Source organism: Melanerpes formicivorus, unplaced genomic scaffold, assembly GCF_026170545.1.
Source record: "Melanerpes formicivorus ecotype bairdi unplaced genomic scaffold, bMelFor1.0.p_v2 SCAF_82, whole genome shotgun sequence".
NCBI lineage: Eukaryota > Metazoa > Chordata > Aves > Piciformes > Picidae > Melanerpes > Melanerpes formicivorus.
The window spans coordinates 1,898,171-1,920,400 of NW_027142434.1; the positions used below are offsets into that span (position 1 = coordinate 1,898,171).

Below are 22,230 nucleotides of genomic sequence, written 5' to 3' on the forward strand. Positions count from 1 at the left end.
CTGAGTGTGCCAGAGGCAGGGGCTGGGGATTCCTGGCAGCCTTTCCCCCCTGGTGGTTCTGGCTGGCTGTGAGCTGTCAGCAGGGCTGGGGGAGGCTCTGCTGGCACCCTGCAGGCTGCTGGCTCCCCTGAGCAGCTGGGGAGTTCTGGCTTCCCCAAAGAGCACACTTGGGAGTGTTCCCAAAGGATCCAAGTGGCTTTCATCTGCCTGCAGCAAGGAAGAGACCTGGAGTGATCAGGTTGCTTGGGCACTGCACAGGACAATGCCAGCCCTGCCAGGGCCACTGCAGCCTCTCACTGCAGCCAGGGCCCTGGCTCTGAGCCTCAAGGCTTTGTCACCTTGCAGCTCAGGATGCCTTAGGGTGGAAGGGCTCTGAAAGCTCCTCCAGCCCAACCCCCTGCAGCCCCCAGGGACAGCCCCAACCCCAGCAGGCTGCTCCCAGCCCCACACAGCCTGCCCTGCACTGGTGCCAGGCCTGGGGCAGCTCCCAGCTCTCTGGGCAGCCTGGCACAGGCTCTCCCCACCCTCAGCACCAAACGTTTCTCCTTCTCTCCACTCTCAAGCTGCCTCTTTCACTTCCAAACCATCTCCCCTTGCCCTGGCACATCAGACCCTGCTCTAAACTGTGTCCCCAGCTTTCTTCCAGGCTCCTTTCAGCACTGCAAGGCCACCAGGAGCTCTCCCTGGAGCCTTCTCCTCTCCAGGCTGCACAACCCCAACCCTCCCAGCCTGGGCTCCCAGCAGAGGGCTTCCAGCCCTGCCAGCACTGCTGTGGCCTCCTCTGGCCCTGCTCCCCCAGCTCCCTGTCTGTGCTGAGGGCTCCAGAGCTGCCCCAGCCCTGCAGGGGAGGTCTGAGCAGAGCAGAGCAGAGGGCAGAATCCCCTCCCTGCCCCTGCTGCCCACCCTGCTGGGGCTCAGCCCAGGGCAGGCAGTGCTCAGTGCCAGCTCCTGGCCAGCTCTGCACCCCCAGCACAAAGGTAAACAGCAAAAGGAGGACAAGGTGAGAGAAGGACAGATGGAAATAACTTGACCTCCAAGGGGACTCCCAGGAGATTTGTGAGGCTCAGAGCTGGCACAGCCTGCTGCTGGGAGCCAGGAGGCAGTGGCCCAAAGTTCCCACAGGTTCCTTTCTTTCCTGGTGGGACTCTGCCCCAGCTTCCAGCCACTCAGACCCAGAGCCCTTTCCTGAGGCCAGGAGCAGCCTCAGAGGGAGGCCAAATGGCCAGGAGGAGGTGGCCTCAGCAGCTCTTGGCTGCAGGGAGTGCCTGTGGGCAGTGGCTTGCTGCACAGGGGTTTGGGCAACTCCTTGTCCCTGCCCTTGGGCACCTTCCTGCAGCAGGCAGGGAGCCCAGGGCAGGGCAGCCAGGGCTGGGGCCAGCAGGAGGGCACTGAAGGAAGATTCCAACGAGCCTGCACTCAGCTGAGCTGACTCTGCCCAAGCTTCCAAGGGCTACCAACAGCTCTGCCAGGAAAGCCCTTGGAACAGGAGGTCCCAGACCCTACCTCCCAGCCAGACTCCCTTAGGTGGGAGTCCCAGCCTGACATTTCCTCCAGGCAGAAACACCTCTGCTGGGAGTCCATCTTCTCCTCTGCCAGCCACAGAGAGGATGAAGGTGAGCCAGCAATGAGCTCTTCTGGCCAAGAAGGCCAATGGGGGCCTGGGGGGCATGGAGAAGAGTGTGGCCAGCAGGGCAGGGGAGGGGCTGCTGCCCCTCTGCTCTGCCCCAGCCAGGCCACAGCTGGAGCCCTGGGGCCAGCTCTGGGCTCCCCAGCTCAGGAGGGACAGAGAAGTGCTGGAGAGAGTCCAGGGGAGGCTGGGAAGCTGCTGAGGGGCCTGGAGCAGCTCTGGCAGCAGCAAAGGCTGAGAGCCCTGGGGCTGAGAGCCTGGAGCAGAGCAGCCCCAGAGGGCAGCTGAGCAATGCTCAGCAAGAGCTAAAGGAGCTGTGGGGGGCAAGAGGCTGGGGCCAGGCTCTGCTGAGTGGTGCCCAGGGCCAGGCCAAGGGGCAAGGGGCACAAAGTGGCAGGCAGGAGGCTGGAGCTGAGCAGGAGGAGAAAGTTGTTTGGGGTGAGGCTGCTGGAGCCTGGAGCAGGCTGCCCAGAGAGGTTGTGGAGTCTGCTGGGGGGAAGAGCTTCCAACCCCCCCTGGGCACTGTGCCCCTGGGCAAGCTGCTGGGGGAGCCCTGCTGGGGCAGGGGTTGGAGTGGCTGAGCTCTGCTGGGGGAGCCCTGCTGGGGCAGGGGTTGGAGTGGCTGAGCTCTGCTGGGGGAGCCCTGCTGGGGCAGGGGTTGGAGTGGCTGAGCTCTGCTGGGGCAGGGGTTGGAGTGGCTGAGCTCTGCTGGGGGAGCCCTGCTGGGGCAGGGGTTGGAGTGGCTGAGCTCTGCTGGGGCAGGGGCTGGGCTGGGTGAGCTCTGCTGTGGATGCCCTGCTGGGGCAGGGGTTGGTCTGGGTGAGCTCCAGAGTCTCTTGCAGCCCCACTGGGGCTCTGTGGCTGCTCCCCCATTTCCTGCACAGAGCTCCCTGCTTTGTGCCCATGGCTCCAGGCAGCTCTCTGCTGGGGCCTGCTGAGTGCCTCGGGGCTGAAGGCTCTCAGGAGCTGTCTCAGGGCCCAGGACTCTGCTGAGCTGTGATCCAGAGTGCAGAAAGCTGTGACCCTAGGAGCATCCCAGCCCTGCTCCCTCGGCATGCAGCTGAGAGGGGAGCTGAGAGCAGAGCTCCTGCTGCAGCTGGCTGTGTGCAGAGGCTGAGCCCCTGCCGTGAATCCCAGCCAGGCAGCTTTAGCACCTCCCGAGGCAGCTATGCAGGGAAGCTGTGCTGCTGCTGGAGGCTCCCACAGCATCTGCCTGCCCCAGCAGGTGCCAAGAGCTGGGAAATCCCTGCCCTGCTGAGAGGCACTTTGGAAGCTGTGAGGGGAGGCTGTGGCTGCAGGCAGGGCAGTGCCAATGGGGCTGCCTGCAGCTCCTCAGGCCCCTGGGGGCTGGGCTCAGAGGGCAGGAGCCCTGCAAGCAGAGCTGCTGGCTGAGCCCTGTGCCCAGCCCAGCTGCCTGTGCCCTGCCTGGGGGGGGAGGAGGTTTTGCAGGCCCAGGAGCCCCTCCTGAGGAGGTGTGGAGCCCAGCACTGCCCCACGATGGGTTTCACAGCAGGGAGGAGACAGCTCCTGGGGAGGTCATCCTCCAGGCTTTGGGACACCCCTCACAGGACCTGACACAAGCCTCCCCCAGGCCCTTTCACAGCTGCAGAGGGCATCCAGAGCCTCTCTGCTTGAGTTCTCCATCAACCAATTCAACTGTGAACTGCATCTGCTCCTCTGCTCTGCTGCCTCCAGCTCTGGGGCTCCCAGCACAAATGGACCTGGGGCTGCTGGAGAGGCTCCAGAGGAGGCCACAGAGATGAGCAGAGGCTGCAGAACCTCCCCTGTGGGGCCAGGCTGGGAGAGCTGGGGCTGTGCAGCCTGGAGAAGGATCCAAGTGGACCTTAGAGCAACCTTCCAGGACCTGAAGGGCTCCAGGAGAGCTGGGGAGGGACTCTGGACAAGGGCTGGGAGGGACAGGCTGAGGAACAATGGCTTTGAGCTGGGAGAGGGGAGACTGAGAGTGGAGATGAGGAAGAAATTGTTGAGAGGCTGGGGAGAGCCTGGCACAGGCCTGGAGCTGCCTGTGCTGGGGGGAGGTGTCCCTGCCCATGGCGGGGGGCTGGAGCTGGCTGAGCTCTGAGCTCCCTTCCAAGCCAACCCATGCAGTGATTCCAGGCCAAGGGCATCCTGGCCTGCAGCAGGCAGAGTGTGGCCAGCAGGAGCAGGGAAGTCCTTGTGCCCCTGGACTCTGCATTGGTTAGGCCACACCTGGAGTCCTGTGTCCAGCTCTGGGCTCCTCAGGTCAGGAAGGACATTGAGAGACTTGAAGGTGTCCAGAGAAGGGCAACAAAGCTGGGGAGGGGTCTGGGGCACAGCCCTGGGAGGAGAGGCTGAGGGAGCTGGGGTTGCTTAGCCTGCAGAAGAGGAGGCTCAGGGGAGACCTTCTTGCTCTCTGCAACTCCCTGCAGGGAGGTTGGAGCCAGGTGGGGGTTGGGCTCTTCTCCCAGGCAGCCAGCCCCAGAACAAGAGGACACAGTCTCAAGCTGTGCCAGGGGAGGTTTAGGCTGGAGGTGAGGAGAAAGTTCTTCCCAGAGAGAGTTGTTGGCCCTTGGGATGTGCTGCCCAGGGAGGTGGTGGAGTCCCCATCCCTGGAGGTGTTCCAGAGGGGATTGGATGTGGCTCTTGGAGCCATGGTTTGTTCATGAGGTCTGTGGTGACAGCTTGGGCTTGATGATCTTTGAGGTCTCTTCCAGCCTTGGTGATGCTGTGAGGCTGTGAGGCTGAGCTGCAGCACTGTGCTGAGGCTCTGCAGGATGGATCCTTGTGCCCAGGCCCTCGTGCAGCCTCCACAGACACCAGCTGCTTGTGAGAGGAGTTTGTCTTCTCTTCAGCCCCAGGCTGGGGAGAGCCTGGCACAGGCTGCCCAGGGAGGCTGTGGCTGTCCCCTCCCTGGAGGTGCTCAGGACCAGGCTGGATGGGGCCTGGAGCAGCCTGGGCTGGTGGGAGGTGTCCCTGCCCATGGCAGGGGCTTGGAGCTGGCTGAGCCTTGAGCTCCCTTCCAACCCAAACCCCATGCAGTGAGTCCAGGCCTGCAGTCAGACTCTGACCACCCAAACCCCACTTTTGCTGAGCTGGTTCTGCAGCTGAGCCATTCTCCAGTTCTCCTCACACAGAGGGATGGAAAGGACTTGGCAGAAGGGTTCTGCTGCCTGCTGCAGGCAGGACAGGAGCTGTGGCCCTGTGCCAGCTCCAGACACCATCCCAGGGCAGCTTTCCAGTGCTCCATGTGCTGGAGGCTGCCTTGGGTGTTCTGAGAGCACCTTCTGGTACCCTGCCCCTGGGAGAGCCTTGCCCAGGGCAGGGGCAGCCAAGGGCCCCAGGGCTGTGCTCAGCACTGGCAGCCTGGGCAGGCTCTGCTGGGCCCAGAGGCAGAGCCCCAGCAGCAGCCAGGCAGGGTTGGGCTCCAAGGCACTCTGCTGGCAGGGAGAGCAGAAGCTCAGAGCCAGGGCCCAGGCTGTGGAGGCCTCAGGATCTGAACAAAGCCCTGAGTACAATCCTGGACTCTGGGCAGAGGATGAAGAGAGCTCCCTTCCAAGGCAAACCATTCCATGGGGCTGGGACTGTGTGAGGTCTTCCCAGCACCAGCAGAGGTTGTGCTGAAGCTCATCTGCTGCCCTGCAGCCCTGACATGAGCTCAGCTCCCTGCAGTGTGCAGTGCAGAGAGAACAAAATCAGCATGGAGAGGAGGCAGGCTCTGGAGCAGAGCCTCTGCTGGAGCAGAGATGTGTGCTGGGCACTCCTGGGGCAGCCTGGGGCTGGCCCAGCACAGGCAGGCAGCAGCCAACAGCCAGGTGCCAGCAGCAGCCAACAGCCAGGTGCCAGCAGCAGCCAACAGCCAGGTGCCAGCAGCAGCCCACAGCCAGGTGCCAGCAGCAGCCAACAGCCAGGTGCCAAAGCAGCCCACAGCCAGGTGCCAGCAGCAGCCAACAGCCAGGTGCCAACAGCAGCCAACAGCCAGGTGCCAGCAGCAGCCCACAGCCAGGTGCCAGCAGCAGCCAACAGCCAGGTGCCAGCAGCAGCCCACAGCCAGGTGCCAGCAGCAGCCAACAGCCAGGTGCCAACAGCAGCCCACAGCTAGGTGCCAACAGCAGCCAACAGCCAGGTGCCAGCAGCAGCCCAACAGCCTGGTGCCAGCAGCAGCCAACAGCCAGGTGCCAGCAGCAGGGTGCTGCCACTGGTGCTGCTGCCACTGGGGCTGCTGGCACTGAGGCTGCTGGCACTGAGGCTGCTGGCACTGGGGCTGCTGGCACTGAGGCTGCTGGCACTGGGGCTGCTGCCACTGGGGCTGCTGGCACTGAGGCTGCTGGCACTGAGGCTGCTGCCACTGGGGCTGCTGGCACTGGGGCTGCTGCCACTGAGGCTGCTGCCACTGGGGCTGCTGGCACTGGGGCTGCTGCCACTGAGGCTGCTGCCACTGGGGCTGCTGGCACTGGGGCTGCTGGCACTGAGGCTGCTGGCACTGAGGCTGCTGCCACTGGGGCTGCTGGCACTGGGGCTGCTGGCACTGAGGCTGCTGCCACTGAGGCTGCTGCCACTGGGGCTGCTGGCACTGGGGCTGCTGGCACTGAGGCTGCTGGCACTGGTGCTGCTGGCACTGGTGCTGCTGCCACTGAGGCTGCTGCCACTGGTGCTGCTGCCACTGGTGCTGCTGCCACTGGGGCTGCTGGCACTGGGGCTGCTGCCACTGAGGCTGCTGGCACTGGGGCTGCTGCCACTGAGGCTGCTGGCACTGAGGCTGCTGGCACTGGGGCTGCTGGCACTGAGGCTGCTGCCACTGGTGCTGCTGGCACTGGGGCTGCTGCCACTGGGGCTGTGGCACTGAGGCTGCTGGCACTGGGGCTGCTGCCACTGGGGCTGCTGGCACTGAGGCTGCTGGCACTGAGGCTGCTGCCACTGGGGCTGCTGGCACTGGGGCTGCTGCCACTGAGGCTGCTGCCACTGGGGCTGCTGGCACTGGGGCTGCTGCCACTGAGGCTGCTGCCACTGGGGCTGCTGGCACTGGGGCTGCTGCCACTGAGGCTGCTGCCACTGGGGCTGCTGGCACTGGGGCTGCTGCCACTGAGGCTGCTGGCACTGAGGCTGCTGGCACTGGGGCTGCTGCCACTGGGGCTGTGGCACTGAGGCTGCTGCCACTGGGGCTGCTGGCACTGAGGCTGCTGGCACTGAGGCTGCTGGCACTGGGGCTGCTGGCACTGAGGCTGCTGGCACTGGGGCTGCTGCCACTGGGGCTGCTGGCACTGAGGCTGCTGGCACTGAGGCTGCTGCCACTGGGGCTGCTGGCACTGGGGCTGCTGCCACTGAGGCTGCTGCCACTGGGGCTGCTGGCACTGGGGCTGCTGCCACTGAGGCTGCTGCCACTGGGGCTGCTGGCACTGGGGCTGCTGCCACTGAGGCTGCTGGCACTGAGGCTGCTGGCACTGGGGCTGCTGGCACTGAGGCTGCTGCCACTGGTGCTGCTGGCACTGGGGCTGCTGCCACTGGGGCTGTGGCACTGAGGCTGCTGGCACTGGGGCTGCTGCCACTGGGGCTGCTGGCACTGAGGCTGCTGGCACTGAGGCTGCTGCCACTGGGGCTGCTGGCACTGGGGCTGCTGCCACTGAGGCTGCTGCCACTGGGGCTGCTGGCACTGGGGCTGCTGCCACTGAGGCTGCTGCCACTGGGGCTGCTGGCACTGGGGCTGCTGCCACTGAGGCTGCTGGCACTGAGGCTGCTGGCACTGGGGCTGCTGGCACTGAGGCTGCTGCCACTGGTGCTGCTGGCACTGGGGCTGCTGCCACTGGGGCTGTGGCACTGAGGCTGCTGCCACTGGGGCTGCTGGCACTGGGGCTGCTGCCACTGAGGCTGCTGGCACTGAGGCTGCTGGCACTGGGGCTGCTGCCACTGAGGCTGCTGCCACTGGGGCTGCTGGCACTGGGGCTGCTGCCACTGAGGCTGCTGCCACTGAGGCTGCTGGCACTGGGGCTGCTGGCACTGGGGCTGCTGCCACTGAGGCTGCTGCCACTGAGGCTGCTGGCACTGAGGCTGCTGGCACTGGGGCTGCTGCCACTGAGGCTGCTGCCACTGGGGCTGCTGGCACTGGGGCTGCTGCCACTGAGGCTGCTGCCACTGAGGCTGCTGCCACTGGGGCTGCTGGCACTGGGGCTGCTGCCACTGGGGCTGTGGCACTGAGGCTGCTGGCACTGGGGCTGCTGCCACTGGGGCTGCTGGCACTGAGGCTGCTGGCACTGAGGCTGCTGCCACTGGGGCTGCTGGCACTGGGGCTGCTGCCACTGAGGCTGCTGCCACTGGGGCTGCTGGCACTGGGGCTGCTGCCACTGAGGCTGCTGCCACTGGGGCTGCTGGCACTGGGGCTGCTGCCACTGAGGCTGCTGCCACTGGGGCTGCTGGCACTGGTGCTGCTGGCACTGAGGCTGCTGCCACTGGTGCTGCTGGCACTGGGGCTGCTGCCACTGGGGCTGTGGCACTGGGGCTGCTGCCACTGAGGCTGCTGCCACTGGGGCTGCTGGCACTGGGGCTGCTGGCACTGAGGCTGCTGGCACTGGGGCTGCTGCCACTGGGGCTGCTGCCACTGGTGCTGCTGGCACTGAGGCTGCTGGCACTGGTGCTGCTGGCACTGGTGCTGCTGCCACTGAGGCTGCTGCCACTGGGGCTGTGGCACTGGGGCTGCTGCCACTGAGGCTGCTGCCACTGAGGCTGCTGCCACTGGGGCTGCTGGCACTGGGGCTGCTGGCACTGAGGCTGCTGCCACTGAGGCTGCTGGCACTGGGGCTGCTGCCACTGAGGCTGCTGCCACTGGGGCTGTGGCACTGGGGCTGCTGCCACTGAGGCTGCTGCCACTGAGGCTGCTGCCACTGGGGCTGCTGGCACTGGTGCTGCTGGCACTGAGGCTGCTGCCACTGAGGCTGCTGGCACTGGGGCTGCTGCCACTGAGGCTGCTGCCACTGGGGCTGCTGGCACTGGGGCTGCTGGCACTGAGGCTGCTGGCACTGGGGCTGCTGCCACTGGGGCTGCTGCCACTGGTGCTGCTGGCACTGAGGCTGCTGGCACTGGTGCTGCTGGCACTGGTGCTGCTGCCACTGAGGCTGCTGCCACTGGGGCTGTGGCACTGGGGCTGCTGCCACTGAGGCTGCTGCCACTGAGGCTGCTGCCACTGGGGCTGCTGGCACTGGGGCTGCTGGCACTGAGGCTGCTGGCACTGGGGCTGCTGCCACTGGGGCTGCTGGCACTGAGGCTGCTGGCACTGGGGCTGCTGGCACTGAGGCTGCTGGCACTGGGGCTGCTGCCACTGGGGCTGCTGCCACTGGTGCTGCTGGCACTGAGGCTGCTGGCACTGGTGCTGCTGCCACTGAGGCTGCTGCCACTGGGGCTGTGGCACTGGGGCTGCTGCCACTGAGGCTGCTGCCACTGAGGCTGCTGCCACTGGGGCTGCTGGCACTGGGGCTGCTGGCACTGAGGCTGCTGGCACTGGGGCTGCTGCCACTGAGGCTGCTGGCACTGGGGCTGCTGGCACTGAGGCTGCTGGCACTGGGGCTGCTGGCACTGGGGCTGCTGCCACTGAGGCTGCTGGCACTGGGGCTGCTGGCACTGGTGCTGCTGCCACTGGTGCTGCTGCCACTGGGGTGCTGGCACTGAGGCTGCTGGCACTGGTGCTGCTGCCACTGGGGCTGCTGGCACTGAGGCTGCTGGCACTGGGGCTGCTGGCACTGAGGCTGCTGCCACTGAGGCTGCTGCCACTGGGGCTGCTGGCACTGAGGTTGCTGCCACTGGTGCTGCTGCCACTGGGGCTGCTGGCACTGAGGCTGCTGCCACTGGTGCTGCTGCCACTGGGGTGCTGGCACTGAGGCTGCTGGCACTGGTGCTGCTGGCACTGGGGCTGCTGGCACTGGTGCTGCTGCCACTGGTGCTGCTGCCACTGGGGCTGCTGGCACTGAGGCTGCTGCTACTGAGGCTGCTGGCACTGGGGCTGCTGGCACTGGGGCTGCTGCCACTGAGGCTGCTGGCACTGGGGCTGCTGGCACTGGGGCTGCTGCCACTGAGGCTGCTGGCACTGGGGCTGCTGGCACTGGGGCTGCTGCCACTGAGGCTGCTGGCACTGAGGCTGCTGCCACTGGGGCTGCTGGCACTGGGGCTGCTGCCACTGAGGCTGCTGGCACAGCTGGACAATGGTCTCCTGCCCCCCCTGTGTCTGCTGCCCCTACCTCTTAAGGATGAGGATGGCAGGAAGCTGCTTCACCCCTGGGGGACTCTGGAGGGTGAGGCAGAGCTCATTTAGCTGCTCCAAGAGCCTTCTGCTGGGGTTTGCTTCCTGTTTCCAGCACAGATTTGCTCTCTGAGTGCTGGCACTGGGAGTGCTTTGATTCATAGAGTCACAGAATGGGTTGGGTTGGAAGGGCGCTCAAAGCTCAGCCAGCTCCAGCCCCCTGCCAAGGGCAGGGACACCTCCCCTCAGCCCAGGCTGCTCCAGGCCTCATCCAGCCTGGCCCTGAGCATCTCCAGGCAGGGCACAGCCACAGCCTCCCTGGGCAGCCTGTGCCAGGCTCTCCCCAGCCTCACTCTCAGACTCTCTTCCTAAGCTCCATTGCTGCTGCAGGCTTTTACTCTCCCCTGGCAGGGCCAAGCCTTGCTGTGCAGATCACCACCAAGTTGGGGAGGGGTCTGGAGCACAGCCCTATGAGGAGAGGCTGAGGGAGCTGGGGTTGCTCAGCCTGGAGAAGAGGAGACTCAGGGGAGACCTTATCACTCTCCACAACTACCCAAAGGGAGGTTGCAGACAGGCAGAGGTTGGGCTCTTCTCCCAGGCAGCCAGCAGCAGAACAAGAGGACACAGTCTCAGGCTGTGCCAGGGGAGGTTCAGGCTGGAGGTGAGGAGGAAGTTCTGCACAGAGAGAGTGATTGCCCACTGGGATGTGCTGCCTGGGGAGGTGGTGGAGTCCCCATCCCTGGAGGTGTTCAGGAGGAGCCTTGATAGGGTGCTTGGTGCCATGGGTTAGTTCTTTGGGTGGGTTGGATTGGTTGATGGGTTGGACACCATGATCTTGAAGGTCTCTTCCAGCCTGGTTTGGTTTATTCTAAATACTCTAAATAACTAAACCACAGCAGCTGAGACAAGGCCACATGAAAGCTGCTTCCTTGGCCCTGCAGAGGGGGCAATGGGCCTGGGGAGTGGTGGGCTCCCCACAGCCCCTCAGGACACACCATCAGCAGCCTCTGTTCCTCTGCCCTACAGCCTGTGGGCTGAGCAGCCCCCCCTTGACCCATCAATTACAGCACACAATTAGCTGCACTGAGGCAGAGTGGCAGAGCCCAGCCCAGCCCTGGCCAGCTGCCCTTCCTCCCACTTCGCCCTCATTAGCCTGCTCCTCCCTTGCTAGATCTTTAATTAGCTTGTCACCAGCAGCTTGGCCTGGATTGAGTGCCCTTCATTCTCCCCAGACAGATGGGACACCACAAGCAGCAGGGGAGCAGGGTGAGAAGTCACCCAGAGCACCCAAGCCGTGCCCAGGACTGCAGGGACAGGCTGGGCAGGGGCAGCAGGGAGCTCTCAGCTCGGGGGGGCTCAGAGCTTTGCTTGGCTGGCACCCAGCAGTCTCATTGCAGCAAACCCTCCCCAGGGCCAGCAGAAAGGAGAGACAAAGCCCAGCAGGATCAGCAGCCTTGAGGAATAAAGCTGATTGTGCCAGCAAGTGAAGGGCCATGGCCAAATGCTGGGCCAGGGTGAGGCACTGGCACAGGCTGCCCAGGGAGGGGCTTGAGGCTCCATCCATGGAGACATTCAGGATCAGCCTGGCTGTGTCCCTGGGCAGCCTGCTGGAGCTGGAGGTGTCCCTGTGACTGCAGGGGGGTTGGATAGGATGACCTTGGAGCTTCCCTTCCAACCCAGTGCATCCTGTGGGTCTGTGCCTCTCCTCTTGGCCCCATTCCCTCTTTTACCTCATTTCCAGCTGACCTTGGAGGTTCCCTTCCAACCCAGTGCATCCTGTGGGTCTCTGGCTCTATACTTGGCCCCATTCCCCTTTGGTCCCATTTCCAGGATGACCTTGGAGCTTCCCTTCCACCCCAGTGCATCCTGTGGGTCTGTGTCTCTGTCCTTGGCCCCATTCCCTCTTTTGCCTCACTTCCAGGATGGCCTTGGAGCTTCCCTTCCACCCCAGTGCATCCTGTGGGTCTCTGCCTCTCCTCTTGGCCTCATTCCCCTTTGGTCCCATTTTCAGGATGGCCTTGGAGGTTCCCTTCCAACCCAGTGCATCCTGTGGGTCTGTGTCTCTCCTCTTGGCCTCATTCCCTTTGCCTCATTTCCAGGTGATCTTGGAGCTTCCCTTCCAACCCAGTGCATCCTGTGGGTCTGTGCCTCTGTCCTTGGCTCCATTTCCCTTTTGCCTCCTTTCCAGGATGGCCTTGGAGCTTCCCTTCCAACCCAGGGCATCCTGTGAGTCTGTGCCTCTGTCCTTGGCCCCATTCCCCTTTTTGCCTCATTCCAGGATGACCTTGGAGCTTCCCTTCCAACCCAGTGCATCCTGTGGGTCTCTGCCTCTGTCCTTGGCCCCATTCCCCTTTTGCCTCATTTCCAGTTGACCTTGGAGCTTCCCTTCCAACCCAGTGCATCCTATGGGTCTCTGCCTCTCCTCTTAGCCCCATTCCCCTTTTTGTCCTATTTCCAGTTGATCTTGGAGGTTCCTTTCCAACCCAGTGCATCCTATGGGTCTGTGTCTCTCCTCTTGGCCCCATTCCCCTTTTTGTCCTATTTCCAGTTGACCTTGGAGCTTCCCTTCCAACCCAGTGCATCCTGTGGGTCTCTGCCTCTCCTCTTAGCCCCATTCCCCTTTTTGTCCTATTTCCAGTTGACCTTGGAGCTTCCCTTCCAACCCAGTGCATCCTGTGGGTCTCTGCCTCTGTCCTTGGCCCCATTCCCCTTTGGTCCCATTTCCAGGATGACCTTGGAGCTTCCCTTCCAACCCAGTGCATCCTGTGGGCCTGTCCCTCTGTCCTTGGCCCCATTCCCCTTTAGCCTCACTTCCAGGATGACCTTGGAGCTTCCCTTCCACCCCAGTGCATCCTGTGGGTCTGTGTCTCTGTCCTTGGCCCCATTCCATCTTTTGCCTCATTTCCAGGATGACCTTGGAGCTTCCCTTCCACCCCAGTGCATCCTGTGGGTCTGTGTCTCTCCTCTTGGCCCCATTCCATCTTTTGCCTCATTTCCAGGATGACCTTGGAGCTTCCCTTCCACCCCAGTGCATCCTGTGGGTCTGTGTCTCTGTCCTTGGCCCCATTCCCCTTTAGCCTCACTTCCAGGATAACCTTGGAGCTTCCCTTCCACCCCAGTGCATCCTGTGGGTCTGTGCCTCTCCTCTTGGCCCCATTCCCTCTTTTACCTCATTTCCAGCTGACCTTGGAGGTTCCCTTCCAACCCAGTGCATCCTGTGGGTCTCTGGCTCTATACTTGGCCCCATTCCCCTTTGGTCCCATTTCCAGGATGGCCTTGGAGCTTCCCTTCCACCCCAGTGCATCCTGTGGGTCTCTGCCTCTCCTCTTGGCCTCATTCCCCTTTGGTCCCATTTTCAGGATGGCCTTGGAGGTTCCCTTCCAACCCAGTGCATCCTGTGGGTCTGTGTCTCTCCTCTTGGCCCCATTCCCCTTTTGCCTCATTTCCAGGATGACCTTGGAGCTTCCCTTCCAACCCAGGGCATCCCGTGGGTCTGTGTCTCTCCTCTTGGCCCCATTCCCCTTTTGCCTCATTTCCAGTTGACCTTGGAGGTTCCCTTCCAACCCAGGGCATCCCGTGGGTCTGTGTCTCTCCTCTTGGCCCCATTCCCCTTTTGCCTCATTCCAGGATGACCTTGGAGCTTCCCTCCCAACCCAGTGCATCCTGTGGGTCTGTGCCTCTGTCCTTGGCTCCATTTCCCTTTTAGCCTCATTTCCAGGATGGCCTTGGAGCTTCCCTTCCAACCCAGTGCATCCTGTGGGTCTGTGTCTCTCCTCTTGGCCCCATTCCCCTTTTGCATCATTCCAGGATGACCTTGGAGCTTCCCTTCCAACCCAGTGCATCCTGTGGGTCTGTGCCTCTGTCCTTGGCCCCATTCCCCTTTTGCCTCATTCCAGGATGACCTTGGAGCTTCCCTCCCAACCCAGTGCATCCTGTGGGTCTCTGCCTCTGTCCTTGGCCCCATTCCCCTTTTGCCTCATTCCAGGATGACCTTGGAGCTTCCCTCCCAACCCAGTGCATCCTGTGGGTCTGTGTCTCTCCTCTTGGCCCCATTCCCCTTTTGCCTCATTCCAGGATGACCTTGGAGCTTCCCTTCCACCCCAGTGCAATTTGTGAATGGTCAGCCTACCAGCCCAGTGTCAGGAGGCAGCTTTATTTCACACCTCACATGGCTCCTGTGCCTTCCCTGACTCAGAAGCCACCCCTTGGCCTGGAGTCACCTCCTCCCTGCAGTCTGCAGCCAGGCTCTGTCCCCCCTCTGCCACCCCCTGAGCTCAGCAGATGCTCCGCGGCGCCGCGGCAGAGCCCCGAGCCAGCCTGGAGGGAGGGAGGGAGGGAAGGAAAGAGAGGAGAGCAAACATCCAGGCTGGGGAGGGCAGCCCATAAAGCACACACCTGTTGCCAAGCAGAAGCCAAGGCTGGGGTCAGCCTGCTGCATATATTTGCTCTTCCACCTCGGTGACCTTTTCCATCCTGCCCCCCCGGGGGCACTGCTCCCATTAAGTGCCACCTGATCCTCTGCTAATGCAGCAGTTATGAGAGCAGCACAGCACTTGTCACTGGGATAAACACCTCTCTGCTGGGAGAGGGGCACAGCCTGCCCTTCCCCTCGCTTCCCCAGCTCCCCCTCCCTCCAGCTGCCCATCCCCAGCCATCCTCCCTCCCTGCGGGTGTTCCAGGCCAGGTTGGTGAAGCCTTCAGCGACCTGGGAGGGGTCCCTGCCCGTCCAGGATCTGCAGGGGGCTGCAGGAAAGCTGGGGAGGGACTTTGGAGGGTGTGAGGGAGGGATAGGACTGGGGGGGATGGATCCAAGCTAGAGAAGGGGAGATTCAGATTAGACCTTAGGAAGAAGTTCTTCGCCATGAGGCTGGGGAGAGCCTGGCACAGGCTGCCCAGGGAGGCTGTGGCTGTGCCCTGCCTGGAGGTGTTCAGGACCAGGCTGGATGAGGCCTGGAGCAAGCTGTGCTGGTGGGAGGTGTCCCTGCCCGTGGCAGGGGGTTGGAGCTGGCTGAGCCTTGAGCTCCCTTCCAACCCAACCCCATGCAGTGACTCTGATTCCATGACAATGATGATTCACACCTTGGTGTCCCTGGCACCAGCTTGCTTGGCACTGGATGAGCTTTAAGGTCCCTTCCAACCCAAACCCATTCTGGGAGTCTGTGAATCATTGGGATGTGCTGCCCTGGGAGGTGGTGGAGTCCCCATCCCTGGAGGGGTTCAGGAGGGGATTGGATGTGGCCCTTGGAGCCAGGGTTTGGTTGTCAGGAGGTGCTGGGGGGCAGCTTGGACTTGATGCTCTCTGAGGTCTTTTCCAACCTGATTGATTCTGTGATTCCAGGATCACTGTCACAGGCTCACACTTGGATGAGGGAAGCTGAGCCCAGCTGGAGCACCAACCCCTGTCTGCCTCTGCAGGGCAGGAGGCCCTGGGACCCCCACCCAAGGCTCTGATCTCCTGCCCAGTGAAACGTCCCTCTGCAGCAGCAGCTCAGGCTGGGACACAGGGTGCACACTGACTGTCCCTTCACAGCATCACAGAGTGGGTTGGGTTGGAAGGGAGCTCAAAGCTCAGCCAGCTCCAACCCCCCTGCCATGGGCAGGGACACCTCCCACCAGCACAGCTTGCTCCAGGCCTCATCCAGCCTGGTCCTGAACACCTCCAGGCAGGGCACAGCCACAGCCTCCCTGGGCAGCCTGTGCCAGGCTCTCCCCAGCCTCACTCTCAACAATCTCTTCCTCCTCCCCACTCTCAGCCTCCCCTCTCCCAGCTCAAAGCCATTGTTCCTCCTCCTGTCCCTCCCAGCCCTTGTCCCAAGTCCCTCCCCAGCTCTCCTGGAGCCCTTCAGCTCCTGCAAGGCTGCTCTGAGGTCTCCCTGGAGCCTTCTCTTCCCCAGGCTGCGCAGCCCCAGCTCTCCCAGCCTGGCCCCATGGGGCAGGTTCTCATCTTCCTGGCCTCCTCTGGACCCTCTCCATCAGCTCTGTGTCCTTCCTGTGTTGAGCCCTGCAGGTGAGGTCTCCCCAGAGCAGAGCAGAGGGGCAGGATCCTCTCTCTCCACCCCTGGCAATGGGCACTGGCAGCCCAGAAGGCCAATGGCAGCTGTGCTGCCATTGGCCTTCTGGGCTGCCAGTGCCCATTGCTGCCTCCTGTGCAGCTTCCCCCAGGCAGAGCTCTGTCCCCCTCTGTCCCCCAGCTCACCCTGGGGCAGAAAAGGCAAAAGCAGCTGCTGAGGGGCAGGAGAAGGTCAGGCTGCTGCAGGGGGGGAAGCAGAGAAGCTGCCTTGGGCCTCAGGGAGGAATTTCCTTGGCGAGGTGGCTGGCAGCTGATGAGCAGCTGTGATTTATTCAGGTAGAAACCCACCCACCCCCTCCCCTCCTCCCCTCCTGCCCAGGCTCTGTTTGCTCTCTCCTCCAGCAACAAACCCACCCAGGGGCCCCTGGCAATGACAGCTCCCAGCATGTGCAGTGCTGCCAGGCAGTGACAAGGAGCTTCATCAAGCCAGATAAATATCCCTCCCTTCTCAGTGCCAGTGCTTCATGCTCCACATGTCTCACCTCCCCTACCTGCCAACATTTGAGACCTATCAACAAGGGCCAGCTGGGAGAGGAGCAGGGATGGAGACAGCCACCCACAGGCTGGCCAGGCCAGGCCAGAAGTAAGCAGCAATGCAGCAGGAGGGCTGAGCAGAGCCTCACAGGATCACCAAGCCTGGAAGAGACCTCAGAGATCATCGAGTCCAAGCTGTCACCACAGAGCTCATGACCAAACCATGGCACCAAGTGCCACATCCAATCCCCTCTGGAACACCTCCAGGGATGGGGACTCCACCACCTCCCTGGGCAGCACATCCCAAGGGCCAACAACTCTCTCTGGGAAGAACTTTCTCCTCACCTCCAGCCTAAACCTCCCCTGGCACAGCTTGAGACTGTGTCCTCTTGTTCTGGTGCTGGCTGCCTGGGAGAAGAGCCCAACCCCCACCTGGCTCCAACCTCCCTGCAGGGAGTTGCAGAGAGCAAGAAGGTCTCCCCTGAGCCTCCTCTTCTGCAGGCTAAGCAACCCCAGCTCCCTCAGCCTCTCCTCCCAGGGCTGTGCTCCAGACCCCTCCCCAGCTCTGTTGCCCTTCTCTGGACACCTTCAAGTCTCTCAATCTCCTTCCTGACCTGAGGGGCCCAGAACTGGACACAGGACTCCAGGTGTGGCCTAACCAATGCAGAGTCCAGGGGCACAAGGACTTCCCTGCTCCTGCTGGCCACACTCTGCCTGCTGCAGGCCAGGATGCCCTTGGCCTTCTTGACCACCTGGGCACACTGCTGGCTCCTGTTCAGGCAGCTGTCAATCAGCACCCCCAGCTCCCTCTCTCTTTGGCAGCTCTCAGCCACTCTGCCCCCAGCCTGCAGCTCTGCCTGGGGTTGCTGTGGCCAAAGTGCAGCCCCTGGCACTGGGACTTGTTGAATGCCATCCTGTTGGCCTCTGCCCAGCTGTGCAGCCTGGCAAGGTCCCTCTGCAGAGCCCTTCTGCCCTCTCACTGACCAACCTCTGCCCCCAGCTTGCTGTCAGCTGCACATTTGCTGCTGACTGACTCCATCCCCTCCTCCAGATCATCAATGAAGATGTTAAAGAGCACAGGGCCCAGCACTGCTCCCTGGGGCACAGCACTGGTGCCTGGCTGCCAGCTGGCTGTGGCACCATTCACCACCACTCTCTGGGCTCAGCCTCCAGCCACTTCCTCACCCAGCTCAGAGAGCTGCTGTCCCAGCCAGGGGCTGACAGCTTGGCCAGGGTTTGGCTGTGGGGGATGGTGGCCAAGGCCTTGCTGCAGCCCAGGCAGACCACATCCACAGCCTGCCCCACAGCCACCAGGCAGTCACCTGATCCTGACCCTGCAAGGCTGGGGCAGCCTGGCAGCTCAGTGTGCTATCCACAGCTCCCTTTTCCCTCTCCTGCCCTCCTGTCACCTCAGGAGCAGGGGAACCTGCTGCTCTCACCCCTGCAGCAAGGCTCCAGCACATCCCCCACATGCCTGCAGCAGACCATGGACTCTTGGGAGGGTTCAGGTTGGCAAAGCCCTCTGGTACTGGGAGGCTGCTCTGAGGTCTCCCTGGAGCCTTCTCTTCTCCAGGCTGAGCAGCCCCAACCTGGGACCTGGGACAAGGGCTGGGAGTGGCAGGAGGAGGGACAATGGCTTTGAGCTGGGAGATTAAGTGAGATCAGACATTAGGAAGAAATTCTTCCTTCAGGCTCAAAGGATCATCCAGGCCAACCCCAACCCAACCCCCCCATGGCCACCCAACCCTGGCCCCAGCTGCCATGGCCACAGCTTGCTGCAACCCCTCCAGCCATGGGGACTCCACCACCTCCCTGGGCAGCCTCTGCCAGGCCCTGAGCACTCCTCCAGCAAAGACATTTGGCCTCCTCTCCAACCTCAGCCTCCCCTGCCACAATTTCAGGCCAGTTCCTCTCCTTCTGTCCCCTGAGCCTGGGGAGCAGAGCTCATGGGGGCAGCCCTGGGGACAGCCACTCAGGTGGCTCACTCCTGCTGCCCATGAGCCCAAAGGGTCCCCAGGGCAGAAGCTCTGAGTGGTGAGGAGCTCTCAGTGCTGGTTGTGTCACACCTCCATGGGACCCCTGACAAACACCACTGGGAATCACAGAGTCACAGAAGGGCAAGGGTTGGAAGGGACCTCTGGAGATCACCCAGTCCAACCCCCCTGCAGAGCTGGAGCATGGGCTGGAAGGTGTCCAGAGCAGGGCCAGGAGGAGGAGCAGAGGGCTGGAGCTGCTCTGCTCTGCAGACAGCCTGAGAGAGTTGGGGTTGTGCAGGCTGCAGAGGAGAAGGCTCCCAGGAGACCTCCTTGTGGCCTGCCAGGATCTGTAGGGGGCTGCAGGAAAGCTGGGGAGGGACTTTGGAGGGTGTTGGGTGGTGACAGGACTGGGGGGGAATGATGCAAGCTAGAGAAGGGGAGATTGAGATTGGAAGTGAGGAAGAACTTCTTCCCCATGAGGCTGGGGAGAGCCTGGCACAGGCTGCCCAGGGAGGCTGTGGCTGTGCCCTGCCTGGAGGTGTTCAGGACCAGGCTGGATGAGGCCCTGAGCAAGCTGTGCTGGTGGGAGGTGTCCCTGGGCATGGCAAGGGGTTGGAGCTGGCTGAGCCTTGAGCTCCCTTCCAACCCAACCCCATGCAGTGACTCTGATTCCATGACAATGATGATTCACACCTTGGTGTCCCTGGCACCAGCTTGCTTGGCACTGGATGAGCTTTAAGGTCCTTCCAACCCAAACCCATTCGGGGAGTCTGTGAATCATTGGGATGTGCTGCCCAGGGAGGTGGTGGAGTCCCCATCCCTGGAGGTGTTCAGGAGGGGATTGGATGTGGCCCTTGGAGCCAGGGTTTGGTTGTCAGGAGGTGCTGGGGGGCAGCTTGGACTTGATGCTCTCTGAGGTCTTTTCCAGCCTGATTGATTCTATGATTCCAGGATCACTGTCACAGGCTCACACTTGGATGAGGGAAGCTGAGCCCAGCTGGAGCACCAACCCCTGTCTGCCTCTGCAGGGCAGGAGGCCCTGGGACCCCCACCCAAGGCTCTGATCTCCTGCTCAGTGCAATGTCCCTCTGCAGCAGCAGCTCAGACTCCCTCTCCAGAGGGGATTCTTTCATCATCATCAAGGTCCCTTCCAACCCTGACCATTCTGTGGTCACCCAGGGGCAGGTCACCCAGCAGCACATCCAGACAGACTCCTGTGTGACCTGCCCAAGCAGAAGGGCACAGAGCAGCAGTGCAGGGCAGCTTGGGTGCCCAGCCCCTGTCCTGCCCTCCCTTGCAGGCTGCCTGGCAGCGCAGCGCAGCTCTTTGACACCTACAGCACAACCTGCTTCGAATCCAGCCCTGCTCAAAGCTGTTAATTGCCTCTTATAGTCTTCTGTCAGCAACATTATCCCCCCCCTGCCCTGCTGAGGGCAGGACTGGGGAGTGAGTGTCCTCCCCCAGTGGCTGCCGTTGGGACACGGAGAAGGTGAAACTCAATCCCAGGAAGGACCTCAGGGCTCAGGGAAAAGCTGTGAGGGAGGCAGGATTCCAAGCAGAGGAGGAATGCTGGGGGGGGGGAGGGAAAAGCATGGAGCCAAAGCTCCAGCAGCAGCCTGAAAGGGCCCAAGAGATGGATTTGTTGGAAGCCTGTTTTTAATGCAGCCCTCCCCTCACCTCCCCCCAGCCCCCCAACCACAACCCCAACCCCACCACAGCCTGCTGAGGGGGCTGCCTGCAGCCCCACTGAGCAGACTGCAGCCCAAATCAGCAGCAAAAGCATTCAGTGAGGCAGGACCTGGAGTCCTGTGTCCAGTTCTGGGCCCCACAGGTTAGGAAGGACACTGAGAGACTTGAAGAAGGGCAACAGAGCTGGGGAGGGGTCTGGGGCACAGCCCTGGGAGGAGAGGCTGAGGGAGCTGGGGTTGCTTAGCCTGCAGAAGAGGAGGCTCAGGGGAGACCTTCTTGCTCTCTGCAACTCCCTGCAGGGAGGTTGGAGCCAGGTGGGGGTTGGGCTCTTCTCCCAGGCCCCCAGCACCAGAACAAGAGGACACAGTCTCAAGCTGTGTCCCCATCCTGGAGGGTGGGTTAGTGTGACTGGAGCTCTGGAAGCCCCAGAAGTCCTTGCTGAGACTGTTCCCAGTCCTGTCAAAGGTTCTATGTCCAGAGCCAAGTGAATGGAGGGCAAGAGGAGGGTCCAAGAAGCAGCAGTGATGTCTTGGTCTGCTGTCAGGGGCACTGGCACTGACCTGGGGCTGGTGAGCCTGGAGAAGAGCAGCTCCAGAGGTGTTAGGTATTAGGTAATAGGTTGGACTTGATGATCTCTGAGGTCTTTCCCAACCTGTTTGCTTCTATGATTCTAAACTGCTGTGCCAGGGGAGGTTTAGGCTGGAGGGGAGGAGAAAGTTCCTCACTGAGAGTCATTGACTATTGGGATGTGCTGCCCAGGGAGGTGGTGGAGTCCCCATCCCTGGAGGTGTTCCAGAGGGGATTGGATGTGGCACTTGGAGCCATGGTTTGGTCATGAGGTCTGTGGTGACAGCTTGGACTGGATGATCTTTGAGGTCTCTTCCAACCTTGGTGATCCTGTGAGACTCTGATACCTTGCTGCAATCCCTCCAGCCATGGGGACTCCACCACCTCCCTGGGCAGCCTCTGCCAGGCCCTGACCCTTTCCTGTGGCCACATCATCAACTTCAGGCCTGCAAATAACCTTGGCCCTGGCCCTGTGGCACCACCCTGGGAAGCTCTGCTCTTGTGCTGGGCTACACCATCCTGGATAGGGGCTGGAGAAAGAACCCAGATGAGCTTTTTGATCCCTTCCAACCCAACTCAAACTATCCTGTGACTCCATGGCTCTCTGGAGAGCTGTGAAATGCATCAGGTGTTGTGGCTGTTAATGCCCTGCAGTCTCCCCTTACCCATGGAGCTCATCCTTACTGGAACTGCTGGTGTCAGCTTCTGCAGGACAGGTGGCACTTTTGTTCCTGTGGGCAGCAGCTGAGGACACCCAGGGGCAGCTCATCCTTGTGCTGCCTGCACAGGCCACAGCCAACCCCTGGCCAAGCTGCCAGCCCCTGGCTGGGACAGCAGCTCTCTGAGCTGGGTCAGGAACTGGCTGGAGGCTGAGCCCAGAGAGTGGTGGTGAATGGTGCCACAGCCAGCTGGCAGCCAGGCACCAGTGCTGTGCCCCAGGGAGCAGTGCTGGGCCCTGTGCTCTTTAACATCTTCATTGATGATCTGGAGGAGGGGATGGAGTCAGTCAGCAGCAAATGTGCAGCTGACAGCAAGCTGGGGGCAGAGGTTGGTCAGTGAGAGGGCAGAAGGGCTCTGCAGAGGGACCTTGCCAGGCTGCACAGCTGGGCAGAGGCCAACAGGATGGCATTCAACAAGTCCCAGTGCCAGGGGCTGCACTTTGGCCACAGCAACCCCAGGCAGAGCTCCAGGCTGGGGGCAGAGTGGCTGAGAGCTGCCAAAGAGAGAGGGAGCTGGGGGTGCTGATTGACAGCTGCCTGAACAGGAGCCAGCAGTGTGCCCAGGGGGCCAAGAAGGCCAAGGGCATCCTGGCCTGCAGCAGGCAGAGTGTGGCCAGCAGGAGCAGGGAAGTCCTTGTGCCCCTGGACTCTGCTTTGGTTAGGCCACACCTGGAGTCCTGTGTCCAGCTCTGGGCTCCTCAGGTCAGGAAAGAGGTTGAGCTGCTGGAAGGTGTCCAGAGAAGGGCAACAGAGCTGGGGAGGGGTCTGGAGCACAGCCCTGGGAGGAGAGGCTGAGGGAGCTGGGGTTGCTTAGCCTGCAGAAGAGGAGGCTCAGGGGAGACCTTCTTGCTCTCTGCAACTCCCTGCAGGGAGGTTGGAGCCAGGTGGGGGTTGGGCTCTTCTCC

The 22,230-nt window shown here is 62.4% G+C and overlaps 1 protein-coding gene across 1 annotated transcript in view; it reads left to right on the top strand.

Moving 5' to 3' along the window:
- The first annotated feature begins 1,603 nt into the window (after positions 1-1,603).
- TMEM9 (transmembrane protein 9) overlaps positions 1,604-22,230 on the top strand; it is a 39,508-nt gene continuing 18,881 nt past the window's right edge. Inside the window, exon 1 of the mRNA XM_068164739.1 lies at positions 1,604-1,613. Within this exon, the coding sequence (XP_068020840.1) occupies positions 1,608-1,613 (6 nt within the window). The 5' untranslated portion in view covers positions 1,604-1,607. The remainder of the gene's footprint in view (positions 1,614-22,230) is intronic.